Source organism: Homalodisca vitripennis, chromosome 8 (assembly GCF_021130785.1).
Source record: "Homalodisca vitripennis isolate AUS2020 chromosome 8, UT_GWSS_2.1, whole genome shotgun sequence".
Taxonomy (NCBI): domain Eukaryota; kingdom Metazoa; phylum Arthropoda; class Insecta; order Hemiptera; family Cicadellidae; genus Homalodisca; species Homalodisca vitripennis.
Window position 1 is genome coordinate 10,611,285 of NC_060214.1, and position 16,917 is coordinate 10,628,201.

At 37.7% G+C, this 16,917-nt stretch overlaps 1 protein-coding gene across 5 annotated transcripts in view; it reads left to right on the top strand.

Annotated features, from left to right (window-relative positions):
* LOC124367282 (A-kinase anchor protein 1, mitochondrial) overlaps window positions 1-16,917 on the top strand; it is an 89,917-nt gene that overhangs the window by 51,419 nt on the left and 21,581 nt on the right. For 3 of the 5 annotated variants that reach the window (XM_046823989.1, XM_046823993.1, XM_046823990.1), the window contains exons 2-4: window positions 11,993-13,002; window positions 13,876-13,923; window positions 14,688-14,937. In XM_046823989.1, the coding sequence (XP_046679945.1) occupies window positions 12,022-13,002; window positions 13,876-13,923; window positions 14,688-14,937 (1,279 nt within the window). In that variant the 5' untranslated portion in view covers window positions 11,993-12,021. Of the gene's footprint in view, window positions 1-5,260; window positions 5,285-11,992; window positions 13,003-13,875; window positions 13,924-14,687; window positions 14,938-16,917 lie in introns of those variants that run through there. The other 2 variants (XM_046823992.1, XM_046823994.1) reach the window with 2 other exon arrangements.

The window sequence follows — 16,917 nt, forward strand, 5'->3', positions numbered from 1 at the left end:
AAATAGAACAGCGCTGTACCTCAAAACACTTTTACACTCCCACGTCTTGGTGTATTGACTTTTAGCACAAATAGAACAGCGCTGTACCTCAAAACACTTTTACACTCCCACGTCTTGGTGTATTGATTTTAGCACAAATAGAACAGCGCTGTACCTCAAAACACTTTTACACTCCCACGTCTTGGTGTATTGATTTTAGCACAAATAGAACAGCGCTGTACCTCAAAACACTTTTACACTCCCACGTCTTGGTGTATTGATTTTAGCACAAATAGAACATCGCTGTACCTCAAAACACTTTTACACTCCCACGTCTTGGTGTATTGACTTTTAGCACAAATAGAACAGCGCTGTACCTCAAAACACTTTTACACTCCTACGTCTTGGTGTATTGACTTTTAGCACAAATAGAACAGCGCTGTACCTCAAAACACTTTTACACTCCCACGTCTTGGTGTATTGATTTTAGCACAAATAGAACAGCGCTGTACCTCAAAACACTTTTACACTCCCACGTCTTGGTGTATTGACTTTTAGCACAAATAGAACAGCGCTGTACCTCAAAACACTTTTACACTCCTACGTCTTGGTGTATTGACTTTTAGCACAAATAGAACAGCGCTGTACCTCAAAACACTTTTACACTCCCACGTCTTGGTGTATTGATTTTAGCACAAATAGAACAGCGTTGTACCTCAAAACACTTTTACACTCCCACGTCTTGGTGTACTGACTTTTAGCACAAATAGAACAGCGTTGTACCTCAAAACACTTTTACACTCCCACGTCTTGGTGTATTGATTTTAGCACAAATAGAACAGCGTTGTACCTCAAAACACTTTTACACTCCCACGTCTTGGTGTATTGATTTTTAGCACAAATAGAACATAGCGTTGTACCTCAAAACACTTTTACACTCCCACGTCTTGGTGTATTGATTTTAGCACAAATAGAACAGCGCTGTACCTCAAAACACTTTTACACTCCCACGTCTTGGTGTATTGATTTTAGCACAAATAGAACAGCGCTGTTTACCTCAAAACACTTTTACACTCCCACGTCTTGGTGTATTGACTTTTAGCACAAATAGAACATCGTTGTACCTCAAAACACTTTTACACTCCCACGTCTTGGTGTATTGACTTTTAGCACAAAAAGAACAGTGCTGTACCTCAAAACACTTTTACACTCCCACGTCTTGGTGTATTGACTTTTAGCACAAATAGAACAGCGCTGTACCTCAAAACACTTTTACACTCCCACGTCTTGGTGTATTGATTTTAGCACAAATAGAACAGCGTTGTACCTCAAAAACACTTTTACACTCCCACGTCTTGGTGTATTGATTTTAGCACAAATAGAACAGCGCTGTACCTCAAAACACTTTTACACTCCCACGTCTTGGTGTATTGACTTTTAGCACAAATAGAACAGCGTTGTACCTCAAAACACTTTTTACACTCCCACGTCTTGGTGTATTGATTTTAGCACAAAAAGAACATAGCTGTACCTCAAAACACTTTTACACTCCCACGTCTTGGTGTATTGATTTTAGCACAAAAAGAACAGCGCTGTACCTCAAAACACTTTTACACTCCCACGTCTTGGTGTATTGATTTTAGCACAAATAGAACAGCGCTGTACCTCAAAACACTTTTACACTCCCACGTCTTGGTGTATTGACTTTTAGCACAAATAGAACAGCGCTGTACCTCAAAACACTTTTACACTCCTACGTCTTGGTGTATTGACTTTTAGCACAAATAGAACAGCGCTGTACCTCAAAACACTTTTACACTCCCACGTCTTGGTGTATTGATTTTAGCACAAATAGAACAGCGCTGTACCTCAAAACACTTTTACACTCCCACGTCTTGGTGTATTGATTTTAGCACAAATAGAACAGCGTTGTACCTCAAAACACTTTTACACTCCCACGTCTTGGTGTATTGATTTTTAGCACAAAAAGAACAGCGCTGTACCTCAAAACACTTTTACACTCCCACGTCTTGGTGTATTGACTTTTAGCACAAAAAGCGCTGTACCTCAAAACAACGTTTACACTCCCACGTCTTGGTGTATTGAAGCACAAATAGAACAGCGCTGTACCTCAAACAATTTTACCCTCTTTATTTTATTTATAGAATTATTATATATACATGCCTCATATTGGAGATGTGTGTAGATTTTTATAATATTAATGTGAAAAATTCGTACATTTTCTTAAGTTTTGTATGTTTAAAAATATACACTTTACAGGTCAGTATTAGCTTGACTAGTACTGTCTTGTAGAGTGTACTCTTGAGTGGATACGTGGATACTTAAACATGACGAGAGACCTATCCAAGCCCATATTTCACCACAGACGATCTTGTGTATGGAAGATTAATCTTGTGTATTATTTATCTTCGCCTGTTAAAAATATATTTTACTAGCTGTTTCCTGCGGCTTCGCACGCTTTTCATAATCTTTAACTGTGCAAGAGCACTTCTGCTTCAAGTGAATTTGTATTTCCAATGCCTATGTAGAGTTTGCCTTGTCGCCACGATCAAGCAAATCTGTCAAAAGTGTATGTTTATAGCCATTGTACACTTATATGTACTTTCTTTTGAAGTGGTATAACAATCAGACTGTAAGTTCATACGAAAATTTTGAAAAGAAAAATATACATCATAAAAACCGCCTTCCAATAGTGTTTGGCTATTTAATATACGTAACTCTCTTGTAATTGCAGTTTATAGTGTGCAGGCGCTTTGATAAATTTTTATCTTTTGCAGCGCCGCCTGGTGGCGAGTTACATCAATGGGTAAAGCGTATAAACTTTATTCGTGGAAGAATGCATATACATACAAATTTTCATAATGATCGGTCACATAGTTTTCGTTTCTATATATGACATATTATAGACAAAAATTCATTTATATATGTAGATTTCATAGTATATTCCCTATCATAAGCTAACTTCATTTTCACTTAAAATCTTCTTGTGTTCGGCAAGGAATTGAATGTGGAGATTTCACGGTGACATATTGACAAGGTCATGTCACACCTGGGTGTCAAGACAAGTAGTTATACGGTTCGCGGCGTGAATACCTGTGTGTACATGAACATGTATCAGTCCCTCACACACCAGACTCTCGGGGCGAGAGCCGCTATTGCTACCGCTATTGTCGCTAGTTGGCAGCTTGCGCTGTTTGGTGCTGTAAAAATACACAAACAAACAGAATAACATTAAACTCAGGACAACGACTCGGTTTTTGTTTATTTGCCAACGTTCGCCGGTTTCTTGGCCGCGGCAACAATTAGACCTTAGTTATTCTTGCCGTTTCTGTGGACCGTTCGGCGCAAACAGTACTTTGTTATTGTGATCCTGGTGAAACATCCCCTTTGATCGGACTCCACGCTTGCTGAAATCGTACCGGAACAAACATTAGAGTATTGTTAGCGTGCTCTAAATGTAACGGATATAAAGTACAACTAACCACACAACACTTGGACAAGCTGAAGTACAACAACCTTTCTGTTATTGTGGTGTATTATAGTGGATCATAGTTTGTGAACAAGAAACTGTAACTGATCTGCGATGAACTGTAACACGGGTTGTACTTGTAAACCTCTCCATCGTCGGTGATGACTAGTTTGGGGAGCGCTGTCCTATTGTCAAATCATTACAAGTCGTCAACGTGAATAACATTGCATGTAACACAAATGAATCGCAACAAACACACACACGCGCGGAGACACATGCAAATTTAACAACTGACCTAAACATGTTTTTGTGATATCAATGACTTCGATTTCTTCAGGATGACGGGGTTCACTAAAGGATGGAGCACTGTCTTTATATGATATTAGTACAATTCTGAAAAAGAACAATCGGGCAAGCCGAAAAAAAGCATATTGTACACGCGTATGAGAAAGTAAAAGTTGCAAATTAGTTTTATTGTGACGGCTACAATGTGACATTCGGTTATGTTTGGCACCTAGGAGTGTCCAGAATGGAAAGTTGGAAATCCTAATTGAATATTCTAACCTCCTTGAGCTGTAATAATCACCTGATATAGAAGGGAATTCCGAAGTAGCGACACTACACGTTGTCGGGTGAAGTTCGGAGAACCCATTAGTAGACAGCCAGGGGCGTACACTGGAGGGGGGACACGGTGGCCACCCGTGTTTACTGGTTAGTAGAGGTCGTCGTGTGTCCTGAGGCGGTTTGTTATATCGTGTCGGGACAGTGCAGTTCGGTGTAGTTATAATATTGTGATTTGTTGCGTTATGTGTGGAAGTCGTTGTTTTACGATGTGCGGTTTGTTGTAAGGAATGTCTGACCTCTTGGTGCCCGTTAAATTACCGGTTATTTCAGTTCACCAGATTTGTAAAAAACTTTGTAAGGGGTGGGGGGAGGGGATGATTATAAGAAATAAAAATAAAATCACCATCCATTAAAGGGCGTTCATTCACAATTCTTGAGATACTGGTGATTATTTTATCAAATTGCTTGAATATTTATGCCTTTGCTGGAATAGAATATGTGAAAATGTTTTATAATGAGACCATTAAACTAAAAGTATGTTTTTAAGTTTGTTGCACTAGTTTGGTTCTCAGAAACGTAACTACGGGTAGGATAAGGGGGATATAACCTCCCCAAAGGCCCTAACGATTTTTACAAATATACGTATAAAAGCATCTAATTTTTCTATAATACTCGGTGATAGGTTTTACTTTGAATTAGGCCTTCATAGTTCATGTCACTTTATACTTATTTGGATTTATTTTATATTCCTCAGTGTGGTGGGCTGTGGAATCAGATTCACCCCCCTCCCCCTCCGTCCGCGAAGCCAAAGTTTAGTTAGGCTACTGGTTATATCAATTCAGGCATTAAGTAAAGTAATCGTATTCTTTAAAGATTATTACAGTAAATAGATCGTACAGTGAGTTGCAAGGTGTATTGTGGATCACTGTTTACACAGTTTCAGCGTGTTTACAAAGGCATGTTTTCACTCGGAAGTGTACACTCACTCATTTGTATTCTCTCACTTGAACGTTGATAGTGTGCAGTGTGTCGGAACGAGCCAGCCAGATCGAGACCGCCGCCGTGCCGCAAGCCGATAACCGGTTCACCCTACTCCCCCCTCCCCCTTCCCCTCCCAGTACGCTACTGCACGCCTGGCTCGGCTAGTGCCGTGATTTCGTTTTAATGGCTCAGCATTATCTGTAGATGCTAATAACGGTTAGTTCAGTGCACGGCGAAGGCGTACCCTGCTTTTCGTGAAATTTGATCCAGGTAATGAATGCCTCTTGGTGGTTGTCAATGTTTGTAGACAATTGTCCTGCCTACTGCAGGAATAACTGCACTTGTAGTTGTAGTTGCGTGTGCCGCGGAGAAAGTGGTGGTGGCTCGTAAATGTGGCTCTAACTCTGTCTGATACTGGAGATATGATGTACGTCACAACCCTCCTCCCCTCGCCCTCCCGACGTCTAGACTCCCTCCACCCCCCCACCACAACCCCCACCCACCCATTCACCCGTAGTGAGAGTATTGGTCTCCACCCCTGTGCATTTGTTCATTCATGAGAACGTCTCCGTAGTATTGATTGTATGGAACTGTGTCAGATGTTACCATTATCGTGTTCTTCTACCTTTTGTAGAGGAATGTAAAGGCGTTTAAGTAAAAGTATACATTATTATATTTTTCCACTCCAATAAGCAATTCAGTAAATTTTTCGTACTTTTAAGTAAAGAGCTATTGTGTCAAAAATGGGGGAGGAGCTAAAAAGGAATTGTTGAAGGTAGAACTTTATGAAAAATACACAAAACGTTCGGGTGAATTTAAATACACAAAACATTCCGGTAAATTTAAAATACACGTGATGTGTCTAAACATTTTATAATGAAACATTCCTCATTATAAAAGAAATTTTATTCAGTTTACAAAATTATAACATTTTCCATTACAAAACGTATCTTTTTATCTGATATTTATAACTATTTTTAGTTTGGTTATGATTTTTGTAGCATAAGCGATGTTTGCAGAGTGCTAACATTCCTTAAAATATGATTTTTTGGAAGTTTTGGGTTATTTAAATTATTCAATTTTTATTTGAAATACATGAGAATTTATTCCCATTAATAAAAGAAGTACATAAAAACAAAAATGATTCAAAAGAAGTCGTACATAAAAACAAAAATGATTCAAAAGAAGTCATACATAAAAACAAAAATGATTCAAAAGAAGTCAGTGGTTTCAAGAATGGCTAGGTTACTATCATGAAGTAAACCACTTTAAATAACTTTTAGTCATTAATTACTCTCTAGGTCCAGGGTTTAACTGCTCGTAATTGTAAATCTTGTTGTAGACTTTTTCATATAAAAAAGGATCAGAATCAGAATCAAACAGAAAGATTTTGTGCTGCACATGTGTACAAAAAACAGTTTCAAGATGTAAGTTTTTTTTAAAGTACATTCTATTGACAAAGTAATCGTATCTTAACAGTGGCAATAATTGTCTATTATGTAGTAAAAGCTCACTAAAATATTTCCTCTTGTACGGAAAACCAATGAATTTTTGTTATTATTATTCTTTTGTGATAAATAAATGTTTTAAGACAGATTTTTTATGAAATGGTTTACACAGAATAATCATATTTCATTCATATCAATTTTTAAATTCGAGTAGGAGAATTTTTTAACAGTAGTTTACCCCTAAGCAAGAAATACTATAATCATTTTATGGTAACTCTAACCAAGAGATGGTTTAACGAAAGAGATTTTCTAAAGCATTGTTTTTTTATTGTAAAAGTTCCAATTTTGTTCGGCTAAATTTCATTCTGTACAATGTCTAGTATTTCAGGAATGGACATTTTAATGGTGTTGTACTTTTATTAGATTGATTTATACAATGTTAATTTAACTGGACATTTTTACGTGTGCATTGTAAAGTAACTTTTTTACATTAACAAAACAGTTATTGAATTGATTAGAAATTTGTGTCTGATCAATAATAGTTACATTATTATTCTTGTTGTTGTTATTTAAGCATGAATTTCCCATGATTTAAGGCTTATATTATTAGAATTCTTTATTTAATCATCATAATTTATGATTTCTTAACTTGGTTAGTTTATTTTTAGGATTTTTGTTCCACATCTTGCAACAAGCCCACAATTCATCATTGATTACATTTGGCTAGTTTCATCAAATTTGAATTGTCATTTTCTTCTGCTATCAAGTCTTTAATAACCCAATTATGTTCTAATGAGTTACTACTGGAAACTAAAGTTGTACTAAAAAGTGCTATTAAACACATTGGAGTTGCCTTCACTACTAGAACAATTTATTTCTGACCAATTCTCCTTTTTTGGTATACTGTTAGACGATTTCATATTCTTTTCAGAAAAAGCTCCACTCAATGTTTTATGTTATGTGATTGGCTTTTGTGTAGTTTTATTCCTAAAATTTCACCATCGTTTGCAGAAAGGGCTGTAATCATGCCAAAGGTTTTTATTATTGATTTGATTTGTCAACTAGTTGTCTATTGCCATAGAGCTTGTTAGGGGGTAACTCTGGTTGGAAGTCCACTGAATAGTGAAATCCATGACTTTATAGAATATTACTGAAGCATCTTGTCTCAGTTGTATTGTTTTAAGATATTAATATTAAAATCTTCAACTATTAAAAATTTGTCTTGATCTTTCAAGGAAATTAGCAATTCTAACATACTACGGAATATATTTAGAAACTCTACAGTTTTTAATTGAGGTTTTCTGTACATACCAGGCAAGAAAAAGAATAAAAGGAAGGTATTTTATTTTTTATTTGGCTAAACAACACTTATATAGTATATCCTCTGTTAACTGATTAATATTTCATAACGTTAAAGGTTTTCAAGTTCCTCTCCCAACAGTATAACCTCAACACCACCAGAAATTGTGTATTCAGATGTTGCAATATAATTATTCAAATTAAATCTCTATTTCATATTGTATTATATTATTCTCTGTCCATACAATAATGTTAGGTTGTATGTATAACATAATTTCTAATCGCTAAGTCTAGAGGTGCATATAAATTGGATTTGAGGGAACTGTTGGGTAGGAGTTTAAGTTCCTCTAGACTAACCCAATTAATAATGCAATGTTCGTGTTTAGAGCTGTTTGCTGTGAGAAACTTGGTGTTGATAGTTTTGTCTATCTTACTCAAAAGCTGTACATACATTGTTGTTTATGACCACATCTCTTATGATTAGGGTGGGAGAGTCCATTTATCAAAACTAACAATAGCTTGTGTTTGGTTGTAGGATATTACATAGACAATAGCTTGTGTACTTTGTTGTAGGATACTACATGGATAAAGCTCGTGTACTTTGTTGTAGGATACTACATGGATAAAGCTCGTTGTACTTTGTTGTAGGATACTACATGGATAAAGCTCGTGTACTTTGTTGCAGGATACTACATGGATAAAGCTCGTGTACTTTGTTGTAGGATACTACATTGATAAAGCTCGTGTACTTTGTTGTAGGATACTACATGGATAAAGCTCGTGTACTTTGTTGTAGGATACTACATGGATAAAGCTCGTGTACTTTGTTGTAGGATACTACATGGATAAAGCTCGTGTACTTTGTTGTAGGATACTACATGGATAAAGCTCGTGTACTTTGTTGTAGGATACTACATGGATAAAGCTCGTGTACTTTGTTGTAGGATACTACATGGATAAAGCTCGTGTACTTTGTTGTAGGATACAACATGGATAAAGCTCGTGTACTTTGTTGTAGGATACAACATAGACAATAGCTTGTGTACTTTGTTGTAGGATACAACATAGACAATAGCTTGTGTACTTTGTTGTAGGATACTACATAGACAATATCTTGTGTATTTTGTTGTAGGATACAACATAGACAATAGCTTGTGTACTTTGTTGTTGGATACAACATAGACAATAGCTTGTGTACTTTGTTGTAGGATACAACGTAGACAATATCTTGTGTATTTTGTTGCAGTAAACTACATAGACATTAGCTTGTGTACTTTGTTGTAGATACTATATAGACAATAGCTGTGTACTTTTTTGAAATGCTGTTAGGTGTGTAATAAAATGGTCTAGTTGTATAAAATCATCACTGTCTTGAGGAGCAGAATTTAAAATTATAAATAATTAACGATTTTTAGTTCTATAAGGAAAAATTATTGGATTTGAAAATACCCACTTGAATTTGTAGGAAGTCCCAAACATTTTAGTGTTTCAATATTTTATTGTTTTATGGTCCACGGTGCATCAAAATGTTGATAGAAAAAGCCTAAAAAGAATTATTTAGTGGCTGTAAAGGCTGCACATACATGTTAAAGTGAAATGTTCCAATAGGAAGTCTGTTTAGTGTTTTCTTTTAAATCTTTTCAGTTAAATCATACCCAATGAGGTAGTTGAATATTATTATAAGCTGTTAATTTGTAGTGTTAACCTGTAGTACTGTTTTTAGTTACAGAAATAAATATAACAGTAGTAATGTTCTAATTGTATAATCTTTTACAACTAAAATTTACAAAACCAGTTTATCAACCTGGTGATCTGATATAGTGTATATTGAAATGATTTCTAATTGCACAAAATTCTTCAGTCCGCAGTTGGGTGATTTATATACCAATATTATCATACAGATCAGATGTATTCCTTCTGCATTTGGTTTTGTGACAGCTGAACCTGAAGCTTTTAACAAGCATCTAAATTTGGCCTGACGCCAGGACAGGTGGCATTTGAGTTGGCCTTGAGGACAGCAGACACAATAAACTGAAAGAGACTAGTTCACATTCACATCTCCAGTTCTGGTGCATAGGTCCGCTTCTGACAGTCAAGGTCTTGAGGACAGCGGACACAATAAACTGAAAGAGACTAGTTCACATTCACATCTCCAGTTCTGGTGCATAAGTCCGCTTCTGACAGTCAAGGTCTTGAGGACAGTAGACACAATAAACTGAAAGAGACTAGTTCACATTCACATCTCCAGTTCTGGTGCATAAGTCCGCTTCTGACAGTCAAGGGCTTGAGGACAGCGGACACAATAAACTGAAAGAGACTAGTTCACATTCACATCTCCAGTTCTGGTGCATAAGTCCGCTTCTGACAGTCAAGGGCTTGAGGACAGCGGACACAATAAACTGAAAGAGACTAGTTCACATTCACATCTCCAGTTCTGGTGCATAAGTCCGCTTCTGACAGTCAAGGGCTTGAGGACAGCGGACACAATAAACTGAAAGAGACTAGTTCACATTCACATCTCCAGTTCTGGTGCATAAGTCCGCTTCTGACAGTCAAGGGCTTGAGGATTGTAGACACAATAAACTGAAAGAGACTAGTTCACATTCACATCTCCAGTTCTGGTGCATAAGTCCGCTTCTGACAGTCAAGGGCTTGAGGACAGTAGACACAATAAACTGAAAGAGACTAGTTCACATTCACATCTCCAGTTCTGGTGCATAAGTCCGCTTCTGACAGTCAAGGGCTTGAGGATAGTAGACACAATAAACTGAAAGAGACTAGTTCACATTCACATCTCCAGTTCTGGTGCATAAGTCCGCTTCTGACAGTCAAGGGCTTGAGGATAGTAGACACAATAAACTGAAAGAGACTAGTTCACATTCACATCTCCAGTTCTGGTGCATAAGTCCGCTTCTGACAGTCAAGGGCTTGAGGATAGTAGACACAATAAACTGAAAGAGACTAGTTCACATTCACATCTCCAGTTCTGGTGCATAAGTCCGCTTCTGACAGTCAAGGGCTTGAGGACAGCGGACACAATAAACTGAAAGAGGCTAGTTCACATTCACATCTCCAGTTCTGCTGCATAAGTCCGCTTCTGACAGTCAAGGACTTGAGGACAGCGGACACAATAAACTGAAAGAGACTAGTTCACATTCACATCTCCAGTTCTGGTGCATAGGTCCGCTTCTGACAGTCAAGGGCTTGAGGATTGTAGACACAATAAACTGAAAGAGACTAGTTCACATTCACATCTCCAGTTCTGGTGCATAAGTCCGCTTCTGACAGTCAAGGACTTGAGGACAGCGGACACAATAAACTGAAAGAGACTAGTTCACATTCACATCTCCAGTTCTGGTGCATAAGTCCGCTTCTGACAGTCAAGGGCTTGAGGATTGTAGACACAATAAACTGAAAGAGACTAGTTCACATTCACATCTCCAGTTCTGGTGCATAGGTCCGCTTCTGACAGTCAAGGGCTTGAGGACAGCGGACACAATAAACTGAAAGAGACTAGTTCACATTCACATCTCCAGTTCTGGTGCATAAGTCCGCTTCTGACAGTCAAGGGCTTGAGGATTGTAGACACAATAAACTGAAAGAGACTAGTTCACATTCACATCTCCAGTTCTGGTGCATAAGTCCGCTTCTGACAGTCAAGGGCTTGAGGACAGCAGACACAATGAACTGAAAAAGACTACTTCACATTAACATCTCCAGTTCATGTGCTTAGGTCTGCTTCTGAGTCAACAGCTTGCTGTAGTTGTGTGGGCCACACTGCTTATGCAATAATAAATAGTTTAGATTGTGATATAAATGGGAACTGTATGTTAGTCGTCAGGTATCAGAAATTCTTTATCAATTATAACAGATGTCTTTGATTTTAATAATAATTCATTGTCATTGATACACTAAATTCTAAGTTTCTGAAGTGTATGGTTCATGTATTTGAGACCATTAAGTTCCTGTTTACTATATGATGCAGTTCTAACTAAATCCCTATGTTGAATGCAGAACCTGAGATGTTCAGCCGGCAGCAGACTTCTGACTAGTGTACCCTCTTAACATCGTAGACCAAGGATGTATGGGAAATGAATAAAGTTTTAATAAAAATGTTTGATAAAAACGCAGAACATATTAGTAAATAAGCACTGGTAGCAATATCTATTACTGGAATATTTTAGCATTTAATCTGTATGACTCGACTAAGTGTGGTGTTTCTCTGTTCCAGAGTAACAATTGGCAAAGTGGCGAGGAACGATGGTCCCCTGTCAGCCACGACAACTAGTGATCTTGTCGCTTCCGTTCGCAGCGCTTGTCGCTTTCTTCTGGTACAAACGCAGGAAGAGTTCGTCACACAGTGACCCCGGTGGGACGCCCAAGGTCGCTGCGCTCAAGCCAGTTGACAGCTCAACGGTAGCGAGTCCGAACGTTGAGAGTAAGAACGTTGTCTGTAACGGTGCTACCTTCCCGATCACAGAAGAACCGGAAGTGGTACGTGTCGTATGCAAAGATTCGGAAAATCAGCCGAGTTCTCCTGAGAATTTTGAGGACTGCCACGTTTTCCACAGCACCGTAATAGAGGACGAAGATTTTAACAGAACCGAATCAGAAGACGAGGAAACTGTACAAGATATCGTCGAGAGAGATTCTTCAGTGGAAGAGGAAGTTATTGAAAAAACTCTAGAACACTGTGGTGCACAAGAAATAGAATCAATTGATCAGGTACAAGAAAGCCTTATTGAAGATAAAATTGTTGAAGAAGATAGAGACCAGGAATTAGAAGTTCCTTTAGCGGAGCAGAGCACTGTAGAAAACGTCGCTTTAAAAGCTGTCACTGACGTTAAATTAGAGTCTATATCTTCGGAAGAAAAGTCATCCATTAATCAAACTGTAAAAAGTGATCTCATTGTCGAAGACAATTTGTCAGCAATCATCGAATTAAGTGAAAATAAAGGGGACGTTTCGGCAGAAACATCTGTAGACACCGGGCTGGGCAGTCAGGAGTTGTCTACAGTCGAAGTGGAAGAATCTGATACGACCATGGCTTTGGGACAGAACACGGAGGAGGCGAAGAATGCAGAATCTGCGACTGCAGGTCTGGAACGGAAACTGGCAACTCTGGGACTGGACACGCAGACTCCTGTGCAACGCACTGAGCGTGACTCTGCCAACCACAGTCCAGCAGAGGTGATGTTGAACAGCCCGGCCATCAGCACATTCTCTGATGCCCACAGCGAGGTTAGTGTTCAACTCAACCTCATAACATCAGAAACTAGTTCTTTATACTTTACTGATCATATGTAGACATCTATTACAGCTTTGTCACCATTACTACTATATAATATCTTTAGTTTGATTTGGAGATAATTTTATAGCGTGAATCAGGAACTTGTCTTTGAAATTCCGACAGAGCTGTTAAATGGGCACACATGTACCTAATTTCGGCTATAGAATATAGTTTAAAAGGGCTTGTAAAACTGATGAGTGGAATAAGAGTTCAAACAAAACAAATATCTCACTTCCATTTTTCTCTTTACTCATTTATCTTTTCCAGATACAACAATGTCCAACAGTTTTAACAACAGCGACAGTGTACTATATTCATCTTATTTTCAATTTATTTTACTGTTCCACCTTTATTTTATTTTCATTCTATCTTTTTCTCACAACTTTCTTTATCTAGCTATAAATAGTTGCCATTTGACATTTGATTTCATGTCTGACAAGCCAGTCAGTTTCAGTGCTGTGCGCAAGACGGCGTTTGATCGCATCCTTCAGTTACAGGCTTAAGAAAGGGTACGCACTTTGTAGAAACGGAGAAATCCCTGAAGGAAGAAAAAAATCTTTTAGTCTAGTGAATTCAGTTTAAATAGATTTGGCTTTTTACCTTGTTTTTCAAAAAGTAATACACCATAAAAAACTGATATAGTAATATTAGCAGATAAAATTGTCTTAAATAGAATAGACTTCAAAAGAATCCATTAGAGAAAATAACTCTTCTATTCTAATTTTGCGTCATAGAAATAGTGGCCATCAGCAAAGTCACTACTCGATAGTCAATGACAACTGTATGCTGATGTGATCATAACACGTATTCTGTTGCATGGATAGGTAGAGAGGTGGCTGAGCCGTTGCAAGATGACCTCTGGACAGATGAAGGTACAGTCAGTCACTGTCTGAGTATCACATCCTCGCTCAGGTGCTTCACATCCTTGTCAGGGGAATTCATTGGACTTGCTTGGGGTTTTTGTTGGGAGAGCACAAACATGTTTGTTTCTCATTCAGGTCATGTCGCACTTTCTGGACAAAAGTTTGTGGTTATACTACAGTCTTGTTGGTGTGCAAATAATAAACACTTTATGGGATGGTGAATGTACAGGACAAACTAGCTTTTACTGTTTTTTTTTTCAAAAGAAAAGGTGTTGACCATTGATCATCTCTGTGTTTTAATCCTTAAATAAACAGAGCATAAAACAAAACATACGGGACATGGTACAGTATTAAGCCTATTATGACAGATATATGCCATAGTATATTTCAAATACAAGCATGAGTGAATGTTTTAAAATTATCTGATCTCAATGTGCAGTTTGTAATTTTTTAGTTCATAGAACGTGTGTAAGACACCTTCTTAGGTAATTGTAGCTAGCAGAATTGTTGGCTAATGCTGGTGTCATAGGCAGTCGTAAATATACAGGGATTTTGTTTTGGTTTAAAAATTACCTCTAAACTTTCAATACATTCATGTGAACAGCAGTTACCAAAACAACCAGGTATCAAGTTACTCTTATTTAAATACTAAGTGATCCTGAAATGAAAAATGAGTTGGTCTAAAAATTACAAAGGAATCGTTAATACAGTAACGTTGAAATTGTTTCAATGTACAAATTGTGTACCACTATTATAGTAAGCGTGTGATGTAGGGGTCAAGCGATAGCGGCAAGGGCTGCAGCGACGTGGTGACACCGCCGTCGCGGACCCCCGCCGGGGGTAGCAGTGTAGCAGGGGACCAGGTACCCATCATCTACGAGTTCGTCCTGCCCCAGGTCATCGTAGGTCGGTTAATCGGGCGGCATGGTGCATTCCTCCATGACATCCGTAGCAAAACACACACCAACGTTTTCATCAAACGCCATCCAGAGACAAATACGCTCAAGATCTGCGCAATCGAGGGTGAGTGCAGGCCTTTTGATAGTGTGTTCCACTATGTACGTATATTGTGTGTTTCAAATGGATCCTCAAGATTGCAATACGGTTCAATGTGCAGGTTTTTAACTTTATAAATTGTAATATTTTTTACTGTAGTATTAATATACAGTGTAAAAAATTTGATTTTATTATTTTCAAATAAATAATCTACTGATTTTTAGATAAATGCAAAACAATAAACAGGAATTGATTAATAATAAGTGTAAAAAATAATACCTCAAAAAAATAATGCTGTTTCCCCATTTAAATTTTGTGAGCATTAGAACTTGACAGTATTATACTACCAATAGTCATTTGAGTGGAAAACAACTAAAATAAAGCTTAATAAAACTTGATTTTTCAAATACTGTATTATGTTACATGTAACAATATCAAAACTATCTAAGTTTTTTTCATATGTTATGTATATCATTTCCTTTTATAAAGATTCGTTTTACGTGTTGAAAATTAAGCAATCTAAATGTTATAGCGAAATACACAGCCGTTAACAGGTTGTTCAACATGGAATTTGATGCAAACTGGTCCTTATTATGTGGTAATAATACCAAATATCATTTGGTTCTAATATAACTTACATATTATAAAACTGTGTTATTTTGTTATGTGAATTTTGTTTGAAATTGTATTTACACTGATTAAAATTATTAAATTTAATTGATTTTATTTTGTAAAACTTCTTTAGAAACATATATTTGCGCAGTTACATGTAAGCACAGGAGACACTATATGTACATTCACTGACAATCTTAGTTCAATATAATAATTGGCTGAGCGTTAACAGAGCCCATCTCTTGAGAGGCTGGAGAAATTTGATTTCTGTCTATCCACATGATGTCTCAAAAAACGAACTGACCTATAGACGTGAAATTTTGTATGAAACATTATTTCTAAATAGACAACACTGAGTTGGATGATTTGTGCATGTCAATCAATGGGATGGGGCTGATTGTTAGCTAATATTTTTACATTGGTCTTATGGGTAACCATAACAGCAATGAGAAAATAGCAGAATACATAAACTTGTAAACATGGTGAGTACAATAATAACATGAGATATACAGGGTGCGCTATGAAAGTAATGCACATCTTATAAGAAATATATATTTATTTATCTAGTTGGCACAAATTGTTAAAATGTTTCAAAATAGTCTCCTCCTGCATCAATACACCTGCTGAGACGATTCTGCCACGCCTGAAAGCACTCTGGAACTCCTCGACTGGAATAACACTCAGGAATTTTGTAACGTGAGCTTGGATGTTCTCCACTGACAACCAGTGCTTTCCCTTCAGCTCTCTCTTCAGTTGGTAGAACAAAAAAAGTCACACAGAGCCAAGTCAGGGCTGTAAGGAAGCTGGGTCAGTTCTTATCTAGATGTCAGCCAGTGCGGATCGCTCTTTGCCCGCTCTTATCTAGTACGGCCAGTCCTGTTCCGCCGTGTCGCCGCCTGTCTTGCGTGCAGTGCAGTCACCGTGTGTTATTACTATTTTTTATTATTTTTCTTTTCGAGTAGTATTAAGTTACAATTACTAAATTTACAATTATGCCGGTGTGTACAAAGTGCTCTAACGACATTATTGATGCTGCACAAGCTTTGACGTGTGCAGAGTGCAAAGGACTGTTCCATCCGGGTTGTACACGTTATAGATTCTATGGATTCTTTTAAAAAGTTATCTGTGCGTAAAAAGGCCGCTTGGAAGTGTGATGCGTGCAGGATCCGAGGACAGCATCTTCGGTGAGCCACGACAGCCGCAGGGATCCGGAGCCTTCTCTCGCCACGCTGGCTGGATGCTTTTCAGTGTCTGGGTAAAAACCTAGGGTCGCAAATAACTGAAGTGAAGACCTGCATTGTCGGAGTTCAGAAAGAGTTGGAGGGGGTTAACAACACCATTGGAGCAATGCAGACAACCCTGACTTCTCTTGTATCCGAAAACGAAGTAAGAAAA